The sequence below is a fragment of the Heloderma suspectum genome, chromosome 1 (assembly GCF_057233095.1).
Source record: "Heloderma suspectum isolate Gila_16-S chromosome 1, 16-S_ref, whole genome shotgun sequence".
NCBI classification, from domain to species: Eukaryota; Metazoa; Chordata; class Lepidosauria; order Squamata; family Helodermatidae; genus Heloderma; species Heloderma suspectum.
This window is the reverse complement of record NC_139458.1, coordinates 383,220,381-383,233,923: the sequence shown is the minus strand read 5'-3', so window position 1 is coordinate 383,233,923 and position 13,543 is coordinate 383,220,381. Positions and strand designations below refer to the sequence as shown.

At 42.3% G+C, this 13,543-nt stretch overlaps 1 protein-coding gene across 4 annotated transcripts in view; it reads left to right on the top strand.

The window, feature by feature from the left end:
- BTBD9 (BTB domain containing 9) overlaps positions 1-13,543 on the top strand; it is a 268,373-nt gene that overhangs the window by 139,753 nt on the left and 115,077 nt on the right. For all 4 annotated transcript variants that reach the window (XM_084828517.1, XM_084828521.1, XM_084828518.1 and 1 more), the window contains exon 7: positions 7,831-7,940. In XM_084828517.1, coding sequence (XP_084684643.1) covers positions 7,831-7,940 — 110 coding nt within the window. The remainder of the gene's footprint in view (positions 1-7,830; positions 7,941-13,543) is intronic.

Here is a 13,543-nt window from a genome sequence, read left to right as displayed (position 1 = left end):
CCTCAGTTTCTTAGTCCTCGTTTGAGAAGTGTTGAAAGTTCAGTTGTTGTTCCCTTGTTGTTCCCTGCCCTGTAACTGTAAGTTTACTTTTGCAAAAGGGAAGAAATCATAGCCGATTATGGTGTGTGAAGCCACGTGAACAGCTTTAAGAATGACAGCCAATGTAGATCTCTCCTTTTCTCCTTGCAAAAGAGATAGTTTTGTTGTTTTTAATGTGTTTAGAATAGCTTAGATTTAGATTTCAAACTAGACCCATTGAAAGCTCAAAAGCACTGGTAATGTTTTTGCGAGCTCCCTAGTTAAACAGTTGCTTCCCCTCAGCAATCTCCAAGCAACCAAGCCAGGACAGTGTGAGGGGAGGGGAGTAAATTTTTAGAGTGAAGAAGCGTTATGAGACCGAAAATAATGTCAAGGCCCAGCTTCAGTAATGCAGTGAAGCCTTGTAAGTTATAGACAAGATTTGATTAGAAGTAGCCTGGAAGGGCTTGGGCCTATTCAGTTTTTAGAATGTCAAGAGTCTGTGTGAGCTTATCTCTGTCTGTTTTCTCACAGCGGAGCCAGGGGGAGTCACCCAACTCCCTGGCTGCCTGCTGGTTTAGCCTTGGCGGGCAGGGAGGCTGGAAGATGTCTGTGAGAACCTGACAGGGGTGAGGTGAGATTTGCAGAAAGGTTGCCCAGGCTAAAGCGTCACTGCTGCAGGAGAGCTGAGCAGTGCTGCTCTGTTTAGACAGAAGCCGTGCTGAAAAGACTAAAGGCCCTTGTCTGTCGAGGGATCTGGAAGGGGTGTACAGTCACACCTTCCTCGTTTTGAACTGATGCAGAAGCAGGAAGCCTTTGCTGAAAACGTCTTTATTGCCCAGAGCCTCCTCTGTTTTGGATCCATCATCGTCTGGGCTTGTAGAGACACTCTGCACATGGTCTGGAACTTTGGATTGTTAAAGACTTGCCATGAAAAGTACTGTGGGACTTTTCATAGACTTGAACTCTCATTGCTGTGGATTGTGTGTCTGTGTTTGTAGTCAGCTCAATGTACGGCAGGCTGAGTTTGATCTACAACTTTTGGCCTTCCCTCTGCCAGAACTCATGCAGCATGGAGCTGCCGATGCGAAAGCAGTGGCCTAGAACTCTTTGCATGTGTGAGTATGCCCTTCCCTTGATCTTGATGAGCCCTGACCATGTAACCTGGAAGAGCAGTGTGATTGCTAGATCTGCTCCATCATGCCTCATCATGCAAGAGGTGTTTTCCAGTCATGGTGTTAGATTTCAATGAAAGTTTGTTGTGCGCATTTTATGATTTTTTAAATACTGTGTGATACCTGCAAACGTCTTTAATGTCAGATATAACTCCGAATGATACTGAGTGTGATGCCCAATAGTTTGATGTCTGTAGCACCTGAGACAGAGTCTTCAGGGTTAATACACAGAAGGCAAACAAATCCATATAAATCAAAAAGAGATTTGAACAACTACATGATGGGATAGGATGGCTTACCCCCTTAAAGGGGTATGCCCAATCACAGCCATTAGTATGTTGGTAAGATGAGTATGCACAAATTAGAAAGAGCGTCCTGGCGTTAACTAAGCTGCCCCTAATGGCAGTTATTAGATATGTAGAGAAAAAGCGTAGCTGTGGTTGCCCCCAGGGTAGATTGGAAGGTGCTCCCTGGGACTGTTCTAGGGTCCCCATAGGTTTGTGAATACCTTAGAGAGCTCTGCAGTAGGAAATTACAGGGCCTGGAAGGTGAGATGGCAACGTGGCATCTTCAGTGCGGCTGATTATGCTTGGAGTTTGCTCTCTGGGGGTGGGGTGGCTACGATAATGTACAAAGTAAACATTTTTGGAAGGGCAATGGAAACGGTATTGAACAACACTGCTGAGGCACTAGAAGTCATCGGGATAGAGATGACAAGCACAAGAACTGCTGTTTTGCAGAACCGCCTGGCTTTAGATATGATTACAGCGGCCCAGGACAGTATTTGTGCTATGTTGCAGCAGGAATGCTGCATGTACATTCCTGACAAGCAGAGTGTAATAAATCACAGCGTCAGGGCTTTGTACAAGCAAAGTGAGAAGATACATCACCTAGAAGAGGGCTCCCTTCATAACTACTTGACTGTAAGTTTTAAAATACTGACATGTATGGTATAAAACCCATTTTACCCCATGGCTATGGGTTCAGAGAAGCTGTCTGATCATTGGGTACGCCTGTGTGCTGTAAGTACTCAATAAAGTCTCCTTGTAAGCAAACCTGGGTCTGGCTTATCATTATCTCGGCACCTCCAAACCTTAGCAGCCCACGGCCAGGGCATACGGCATCCGAACTCGGAGGCTGACATGTATCCAATGCAGTGCAGCTGCAGCGTGGAGGGAACCCTCTCCTCTCTGCTCCAGCTGCCCTGCATTTTTGGCTGGACATGCGATTTTGGCTGTCTAGCCAGGGCATATTGGAGCAGGATGGGGGGAGGCTGTGTGGTGCACAGGAAGCCTCGTAAAGAGGCTTCCACAGTCTTCTCCATCCTCGTTCCCAGGAACGCCCCCTTTTCACCCTCTCCATGATCCATTTCGAAGCACGGAGCCTGGTGATAACCTACAAGATTGGGAAGGGTAGTGCGATTTCTGGGAACCAAGCTCAAAGCCCTGGTTCCCAACTTGGTTCCCAGAAACTGAAAAATCCTATGGCCTCTAGACACTGTGTAGTGGCCATAGGATTGCTCTCTTAGGGACTGAAATTGCAGCTCTTGTATCTTTCAGGGTGGTGCCGTAACCATGCAATAATTAAAAATATCAAGCATTTTCAATGTAGACTTCATTTTTATATAGCAGTATAGAATATCTGTTCTAGCTATGTGTACAATATCTGTTCTTGCTGTGTGTACAAAACCCATTCACTTCAGTATTGTGGAACGGAAGGGAAGTAGAGAACAGGAATTGTAGATGGGGTTATATTAGTACTCTTGCCAAAACTTTGATTCTCATCAGAGATGGACAATCTGTTGTGTATCTGCCATCTTCAGCCCTGTTTAAGGTTTAATTATCTTCCATCTGCTTGAGTTGCTCTGGAGGACCTTGGAGATACTGAAGAATATCCACACTTGGTTTTTTTTTCCAGCACTGTCCCCCAGAGATTGAATAAAGACAGTTGTCTGCTATGCCCTTTTCAGTCTTGAGTCTTAGGCTGACTTTGCATTTGAAAAATGACATTTAAAGACCGGGGGTGGGGGGGAGTCTAAAACCTCAGTCTTCTATTCAGATATAATTTTTAATGAAGTGTGGCATGAGCTGTCATTGTCCCTGTGCCATGACCTGGAACAGAAGGCTTTAAACCAATTAGCTCTTTTCACACTGTTTCCCATAACCATATGATTGCTATTAAGGCATTTTATTATTTGTTGTTTGACGGTAATTCTTACGGACAGCCATCTTCACTTTTCTCCCTTGGAGCAATGCTGCCGGGTGGAGGCAGGTTTTTTAGGGTGCCTTAATTTCTCAGCTCCACATCTTAACATGATTAGATTTCACATAATGGAACCATACTTCTGAACAATGCAACTTTGCCATGTTTACCTAATGAAAATATTCCTATCATCATTCAGTTGTACGCCTGAGCAGAACCTTATTGCTCTTACTTTGGGCCAGCACCTACCGACTTTTTGTGCTTTATAAATAACACATTGTTTATCCTTTATACTAATATCAACTAGCGATTTATAAGAATTTCATTTGGGTTCCTTTTTACTTCAGATATCCCCTGTTCTCAACCACAACCACGGACGGGAGTGCAATTTTACATACTTGCAGTCTTTAGAAAACTGTGCCATTTTAACAATATGAACTTCCATGCTTTAGTCTATGGTGGGGGTGGGCAATGTGCAGCCCCCAGTGCCCCATGTTTTTCTTTCAAATCCTCCCAATGGTGTCTGTAGCAGCTATAGAGCATGGAAAGGGTTACATTTAGCTAGGAAACAAGCTACATTTAACTACTGGAGCGCTCTATTGCACTATAGAGTGGTTTGCTGCACAATTTCAGCTGCAAACTGGCAATTTTGGCCCTTGGCCTTGTAGACTGCATGGTGTCCCACAACCTGTGGCTTGCTGCTGGAATGCGGGGGACAAAATAGCCTGCAGACCTCCAGAAGTTGCCCACCTCTGGTCTGTGGGGGGGGTGTGTGTGCACATTTTAGGTGCATTTTTTTAAAAAATGCACACCGAAATGCATGTTTTTCCATTAGAAAAGAAAAGCTCATATTCGGAAATGGGAATAAGACAAACTGAGCTCAGAGGTGAAAGTAGGAGAATCTTGACGAGTTTGAACCTCACTGATTCTCCCATCCTTGCTATCAACCTCAGCTCCTACTTCAGTTCTGTGTGTGTATGTGAGTAAATTGTGTATAAATTGTCAATTTAAATTAAACCTTTTACATACAGAATGAAACAAGAAACCCAAATATTATGCTGTCATATATTACTTTTAACAATTCAAAATTGGGTAGAGATGTACATGCTTAATTTTTTAGTGTGTGTGTGTGTGCGCGCGCACAGACACACAGACACACACACACACACACATATATATATATATATATATATATATATATGAATGCTAGCATATAAAACCTGTCTGGTTGGCACTGCAAATCTCCACTTCTTCAATGGTCTCTGCTGGTGTCCTGGCCAGTACACTTTACATCCTGACTTTCCCTTATTAGATATATAAAAGTTTCATTTTTAGACTTATTTAGATAATATGGGCCAAAAATCAAGTTTCCTCCAGTTTTTGAAGTTCCTTACTCATTTTGATTCACTTACTGATCAATTAGGCTTTGACAACTAAAGCCTGGTGCCCATGAACAATAGATGAGGTGGTAAACCTGTTTCTGGGCTGTACTACTTTAGATTGCAAATGGGGACTCTCATGACAGGATGTTTTTCCAAAACAAAAGCATTCCCTGAACATACAAAAGGTAGCCTTCTGTTTCTCATATGCTAGTTTACTGTGTTTAGGATTTTATTTTATTTTTAATAGGGGAGTATTTCATAATGTGAGCCCTCAGCTGCAGCCTGAAGTGGTACAGACGAGACGGATTTACCACCTTATCTACTGTTTGTGAGAACTAGGCCTGTTCTGCTGGAAAAAAGAAGTGGCTGGATCACAACCTATTTAAGCCAAAGCATTGTATTTTAGCCACTTAGGCTACTGCAGTACAGGAGAATAAACTGGTTTTAGATTGGTTTGAAAGGAACCTAGTTATAGCCAAATGTGGTGCTGAATTTGAACCGTCTTTCTTGGCACAAAGGGTTTATCTTGTATTCTTGAATAATTTCCCTTTGGAATCGTAGCCTATAGAAACTGTAGGTTGGATCCAAACGTACTCATACTTACAGTAAACCTATTGAAATCAGTGGGACTTAAGGTAGTCATGACTGACAAGTCTAGGTTTAACCCTGTAAGAATAATTTATTACTTTGATCTCTTCTGCATTATGATTTGATGCTTAAAAGTTACTTTGATACTCCTGTCTCACTCCTTTGTGGAGTGCAAAGGAGCCAAAGGAACAGCACTGTTATGTGGGATAGTTGTGAGTTTTATATACACCTAATTTGTGTAGTCTTTTCACCAAAAAAGAGATTATCTGAGGGGAACCAAAATGGTGCCATAGTCATAGCAAGCCTTTCTGTCAATAAACAAATGGTTTAAGTTTCTTCAGAGATAGTTAAAACATTCCTGGCAACCTGGTGGTAAAAAGAGCTCATGGTCTGGAGAGTGAAGACTAAAAGAAAGGGAGCAAAACAATCACAGTACATTGTACAAGCCACAAAGGAAGGACCCCAGTGAAACACAATACTTGTGAAAAAGAGGTTGATATACCCAAACAGTCTTCTTTGAAAGCATCTAAGTCAAGTGCTGACAGAGTTCTGTGACAAAGCAAAAATTGCTAAGATTGCTCATGTGCTGAGATTAGACTTTTAGGACTGTGGAGAACTAGAGTAACTGGTCTCTCAAGGTTTGTTTTTAAATCTCCTTGCTGCAATTATATGGAATGTAAGAAAGGTCCCAGATACCCACAGAAAGCCAAGAATAAAAGTATGAATGAAAATTGTCTAGTTTAAAGTTTCTTCAAGAAGTTTTAATTTTTAATTCATCCAGGGCTTTAAAAATGGCTAATATGAAGATTATACCATCTTTAATGGAGGATTATGTGACAGAATTGGGATATTGCTCTTAAAATGTCATTCTTGATGAGTAGAAACTTGTTAATTTAATAGTGCACCTTTTTCACTTTGGATGACAGGAAATTCTACTCAGATAATTTTTGCTAGTTGTTATCTCGGTGGAGTTGAAAAAGATATGTTCTACTCTGCTTGGGATTTTCCAGAACTTTTATTAGAAACGTCAGCTGTTCATTAACCTCTGAACTCTCATTCTTCCATTAGAGAATGAGGGGAACAGATAGATTCAAGGTTAATGCTTGTTTGTAGAATGTGAAGTCTCAGAGGCAATACAAAGGGTGAACAAGTCATCGTTAGAAAGAAGTGTTCCATCTGATTTTGCAGTGGTATTCAGAATTGCAAGCTGTAGAGCCAAGAGTGAAGTTCACAGGTATCTTGGATAAACAAAAGCTTCAACTGTTCAAATAACTTTAAGAAGGTACGAGCAACAAGGGGTTGAGATCTAAAGGGTCATACATGGATTTCTTCATGTACAACAGGCCTTTTCCAACATGCACTCTCTATGCAGCCTCTCACACACTCCAATCACTGCCCCTAAAGGTTGGGGGACCCTCTGCCAGAGTGGGATTCAATATGGTATAAAGGGCTGCAGGTGTGTGTGTGTGTGTGTGTGTGTGTGTGTGTGTGTCGGGGTGGGAGGGATTGGCAATCCTCCTTTTGCTAGCAGAAGTATAATCAATTCATGCACAGGACTGGATCCAAGCCACAGAAGTCATTGTTGTGTGTAACTACAGTTAATACTGTGGAATGAGAGTAAGAGCATGATAAAAGACAGTGGTTCATTCTTGTAAGTGAGGAGGACTGATTTACTGAGTTGGTCTTTGATGTATGGAACCTTTCATTATAATGAAAAAGTAGTGAATAATAAGATTTCTTTGTGTCTATGATGAAAAAGTGAAGCACATATCTTTTTGTTATTTTGATATGTGGATGTATAATGAACATCTTAAATAGCTTACAGTTTTTGTTTGCTTGGAAAACAAATGCAATCTTGTTTTAAAAAATAAAATCTGGTATATCAAGGTTTTACTTAAAAAGTTCCCTGTTCCTGCTCCCTCATCCTTCCATTTATATCTCTGCTGCTATTTTAGTACAGTTGGTAGATTTAATGTGGGACAAGTCTTTGGTCTGCTGCTGCTATCTTATTTGTAGTTTTATTTGTGGATGTATTTATTTATTGAATATTGTTTTATGGTTTGATTATTTATTTTATTTTAAAATATGCTGTAATCTGCTTTTTGAGGGTTTTATCCTGCAAAGTGGCCTAAAAATGTATGATTGTAGTAGTAGTAGTAGTAATAATTCAGTTCGATGTCAAGTGTTGACATTATAGTGAGTGGTTGCTAGTCTGAGTTTTTGTAATGTTTTTCTCTTAATTTGGGGAAATGTTCTGCCCCAAACCTATTTTTCAGCAAACATCTGAGGACCAAGGATTGTATTGAGTCCTAAATCAACTGCCTTCACCCAGAGGAAGTACTTAAACTGCTCATTTGCACAGTTACTGGCAGTTGTATATTTCTAGTTGAATCATAGATTGATACACATGGTACTCCTAGCCTTCCTTATTTTCTTTAACCTTTGCATCCTTTCTTTCCATATAGGTATATCAGAATAGTTGGAACGCACAACACAGTAAACAAAGTTTTCCATATCGTGGCTTTTGAATGCATGTTCACCAACAAAACCTTTACTCTTGAAAAAGGCCTGATAGGTAAGTGATGTGACAGAGGAAATAATGGAATCATTGCCATGATAGAAGTAGAATATACGTTTCTACCATCTCTCTAACATAGTAGTAGATTGTTAATGCACTTGTTTATTTAATCAATTCAAAACATTTGTATCCTGCCCTATATCCTTAAGATCTCATGGCGGCATACAATAAATCAATTTAAACAGTATAAAGCAATATTATTACTATTACTATTATTATTATTTACATTTCTATACCGCCTAATAGCCAAAGCTCTCTAGGCAGTTTACAAAGATTAAAAACATTAAAAATACAGTAGACAGAGATTAAAAAACATTTACATAAAAAAACCACATGAACAGACAATATACACAGAAGAAACACATATCTAAACAACTTCAAACAGACAGTCTCAAAAACAAACAACCATAACAATAAGACGTTCCAGGATACATTAAAACTTACCATATGCTGCCAAATGCCTGGGAGAAGAGAAAGGTCTTAACCTGGTGCTGAAAAGATAACAGTTTTGGCACCAGGCGGACCTCGTCAGGGAGATCATTCCATAATTTGGGGGCCACCACCGAAAAGGCCCTCTCCCTTGTCACCGTCTTCCGAGCTTCCCTCGGTCTAGGCAGCCGGAGAAGGGCCTTAGATGTTGAGCGTAGTATACGGGTAGGTTCATGTCGGGAGAGGTGCACCATCACGCATTGTGGTCCCAAGCCGTATAAGGCTTTATAGGTTAAAACCAGCACCTTGAATCGGGCTTGGAAACATACAGGCAGCCAGTGCAAGTAGACCAGAGTCAGTCTTATATGTATGTTCGGACCTTCTGATCCCCGTTATCAATCTGGCCACCCCATTTTGCATGAGCTGCAGCTTCTGAACCGTCTTCAAAGGCAGCCCCATGTAGAGTGCATTGCAGTAATCTAGCTTGGAGATTACCAGAGCATAGACAATTGAAGCCAGGTTATCCCTGTCCAGATAGGGGCGTAGCTGGGCCACCAACCGAAGTTGGTAGAAGGCACTCCATGCCACTGAGGACACCTGAGGTTCAAGTGACAAAGATGGCTCAAGGAGAGCCCCCAAGCTATGAATCTGCTCCTTAAGGGGGAGTGCAGCCCCATCCAGAACAGGTTGATCACCCTCCATCCGGTCAGAAGAACCACCCACCAACAGCATCTCAGTCTTTTCTGGATTGAGTTTCAGTTTATTAGCCCTCATCCAGTCCATCGTTGCAGCCAGGCACCGATTTAGCACATTCACAGCCTCACCTGAAGAAGATGAAAAGGAGAAATAGAGCTGCATGTCATCATGCCCCAAAACTCCAGATGACTGCACTAAATGGTTTCATGTAGATGTTAAATAGCATGGGGGACAGAACTGACCCCTGTGGCACTCCTTACTGGAGAATCCACGGGGCCAAGCAATATTCCCCAAGCACCACCTTCTGGACCTGACCATCCAAGTAAGAGTGAAACCACTGCAATGCAGTGCCTCCCACTCCCAGCTCAGGCACTTGTCCCAGAAGGATACCATGGTTGATGGTATCGAAAGCCGCTGCGAGATCAAGGAGAATCAACAAGGTCACACTCCCCCTGTCTCTCTCCTGACATAGGTCATCATACATGGCGACCAAGGCTGTTTCCATGCCAAAACCTGGCCTGAACCCTAACTGAAATGGATAATTTCAGTAAATAATTGAATTTAAATAAATAATTTAAACAGCTCAAAACATATTAAACCATTAAACAAGCTAATACCAATTAACATCTAAAACAGTTAAAACAGTGTGCTACTTTAGGGAATGCATTCAGTCCTCAAAGGCTTTGGTAAAAAGCCATGTTTTAAATTGGTGCTGAATTGAAACCAATGTATGCACCAATCTGGCCTCCAAGGGGAGGGCATTCCACAACCAGGGTGCCACAGCAGGGAAGGCCCTCTCCCACATCCCACCATAGTGTATGTCTTGCACTGGTGGGACGTAGAGGAGGGCCCCTCCAACAAATCTCAGTCCTCGGACAGGCATATATAGGGAGAGGCACTCCCTCAGATATCGAGGTCCCAAGCCGCTTAGGGCTTTAGATGTCATCACCAGAATCTTGAATTCCGACTGGAAGCGTATTGGCAGCCTGTGCAATTCCTTTAAAACTGGTGTTATATGATCTTTACGAGATGTTCTGTTCAACAGTCTAGCTGCTGCATTTTGCACTAGCTTCAACTTCCAGGTTGTCTTCAAGGGTAGCCCAACGTAAAGTGCATTGCAGTAGTCTAATCGGGAAGTTACCAGCACATGTACTACTGTGGCTATGTTATCCCTGTCCAGGAAAGGCCATAGCTGGTGGATCAGCCGAAGCTGGCCTCATGTACTCCAGGCCACGGAGTTCACCTGGGGCTCCAGTGACAGGAATGAATCTAGGAGTACTCCTAAGCTGCACACCTGCTCCTTCACTGGGAATGCAACCCCATCCAGGAAGGTCACTTACCAATTCCCAGACTGGGGAACCACCAATTCACAGAGCTTCTGTCTTCTCAGGATTTAGCTTCAGTTTATTGTCCCTCATCCAGCACATTGTAGCCTCCAGGCACTGGTCCAGCACCTTCACCGCCTCAGCCGACTCCAACGATGAGGAGAAGTAGAGCTGAGCTTCATCAGCATACTGGTGACACCCCACCTCAAAACTCCTAATGACCTCACCTAACAGCTTTATATAGATGTTGAACAGCATGAGGGATAGAATAGAACCCTGGGGTGCCCCATGGCTTAAGAGCCATGGGGTAGAACAGGAATCCCCCAATACTACACTCTGGAACCAGCCCTGCAGGTAGGAGTGGAACCACTGTAACACAGTCCCCCCAACTCCAGCATTGTATAGCAGCATTGTATGTCAGGTGGAGTGGGGTATGCAGATATGTATGTCATTTAGTTGGAAATTCTTCTATAAAAGCTGACCACATAACCATAGTCATGTTGGAGTTGTACCAATGTAAGTGGCCCTGAAGTCGAACTAATGCCTTTAGGCTGAGTGTGCAGGACTAGTGTGGCTGAGCATTTGCCAGTTCCTGCCCCTCACACCATCCCCATGTTACATCTGTATATAATATTGTGCTACACTATATCTCTGTTATCTCCAGGCAATGTGAGTTATTGTCAGAGTGACACCATGTAGGGGTTACCTGGGCTACTTTGTGACCCCAGTGAAAAATTAGAAGTCATGAGGTTGTGCTGGCTCAGTAATCATTGCACTTCATCATAAATAATTTCTTGTTGATCCCACAAATCATAGAGTCAGACTCTCTGATAAATCAAGCTCTTACCATAATTCCTTTTCAAGTTCATCCAATATTATCAGAGAATCTTGGTTTCTAATAGCAGCCCTGTGCTGGCTTGTTGATTGCTGACTTAAATGAGAGGAATCGTGTTCAGTTCACAATAACTGTTTCCAATATAGGTAGAAAATCCTGATATTGCAAAACCTCCCCAGCTTAAGGTTATAAAATCTTAAATGTCTCTTTTATAGCAAACATTAAATGGTAAGTTACCCTTTGAAAGCAGTGTTGGATTTTTTAAAGAATAACAATATATTAAAAGCATGCCATTATCTGTGGAAAAACTTAGCATATAAATGGCATATAGCCATGTCTAAAATTTATTTGAATTATGCCCTGGTGATGATGATCAGAGCAACTTGCTTTTTATTGACCAATAAATAGTATGTAAAAATGTGTTCTGGTTTTAAGTGCCATACTTCCAAGTATTCTTGTAACATTTGGTGAGCAGTTTGTGTTAGCGCTTCTAAAAATTTAGTTTTGCTTATATAATATAACAGGACAGTGGGTTGGATTATCGGGGCCCACCTTTCTGCTTTGCACTGGCAAGCTTACACAGAAGCACAAATACCAGTGAGGTCTTTTATTGTAGTAGATCAGGTTACATAGAACAACTTCTTAGACACCATGGTAAAAACTTAATGGTTACAACCCTACATAAATCAGATATCAAAGGCATTCAGCATGTTGCTTAGTCCAAGAAACAGTTCCAAGGCTAGTTTCCATGCAGTATCAAGTTAAAATCTACAGTCCCACAAAATAGTTCAAATCATGAATTTCATGATATAGAATTCAAGTCAGACAAGGATCCAAGGTTCACAGTAAGTCCAAACAAGGAAGCATTCCAGGCAAAGAAAGACAGTGTTCCCAACAAAGGCCTATTAGCCTCTGCACTGACTCACAGTATGAAATTCGAAGCAGACAAGAATTCAAAGTTCACAATCATAGTCCAGCAAGAGAGTTCAGAACATGGATTAAATGGTACATGATTCAAACAGACAAGAGTCCAAGAGTTATGATATGTCTAGACAAGAAAGTCTTTCAGGCAGTTAAGACTTTGTTCAAGAGAAAGTTCCAAGGCTAGAATTCACACATGATCAGGATCGAGTCCAATAATAGATTCAATGTTGGAATCTCAATGTTATGTGATTCAAGGCAGACAAGGGTCCAAGAGTCAGGATAAATCCAGGAAAGATGAATCAAAGATGAAGGTACATGATTCATGGCAGAGAAGAGTTCAAGGAAAATCCAGGTGAGAAAGTGTTTTGGGCAGTTTAGATGACGTTGTTCACAGCAAAGCTTCCAGCCAGTGCACCAGCTTAAATACAGTGGAGGGGCTGCTCCTACGATCTATCCTAACAGGGAAATCTGGCCTATAAGCAGGTACTATGTCAGAGAGAGCATTTTAACCTGGGTGGCACCCCACAAACCCCCTTCTCTGCAGAGTCCTCCTCCTGCTTGGTTCCTGGAGAAGATCTCAGCTTGTAAATCAGAGGCTTGACTCAAAGCCTTATCTTGCAGCTGTGGCTGAAAGGGAGTGTCGCTCTCCTTTGGCCTGTAATCAGATGGGAGACCAGGCAGAGCCAGGCTTCCAGGCCTTGAGTTCCCCACAATTGGACTGGGTACCCAATTAATCTGTTCTAAGTCTGAATCAGAGTCTGGCTTTGAACCCATAAGCCCCATGGTGGCACTGGGGCTAGTCCTGCCATGGATTCAGATTTACGTGCATGCAACAGGGCTGGCAGAAGCGGGCATCTCTGCCTCCTCCTCTCCACAGCAGCCCCTCCAAAATGCTACACTGAGGGTTGGACGAGCTCCACTCATGGAAAGTGTCTTTGCCTGATTTTCAGGTATTCCCTGTTTCCCCTCAGCCCCCCAAACTGCAGTCTGCCCTATTCAGCAGAGTGCTCTAACCCTCTATAGCACTTTTGGAGGGACTGCTTTGGGGAGGAGGGGGCAGGGAAGTCTGCATCCGCTAGCCTTGTTGCATGTGCCTAAATCTGGATTCAGCCTAATACTATCATATATTTAACTATGTTTTGCAGCATTTTATCTAGCAGTTGTTTGAGGGAAGGCAGAACTCGAGTTTGGGTTCTGCTGGGTATTACAAGAGTTACGATTATTGACATGTTCAGTATTATCCCTTCTTGCCAGTGTTTACATGTGCGTGTTATTAATAATGTGGTCCCCGAAGAGCTCAAATAGGTTCATGGATAGCTTTGCAGTAAATTGTCAGTTGCTATCCCTCTCCCTTATTCAACTGGTAAAAGTTAATGTCCTTTCCTCAAAAC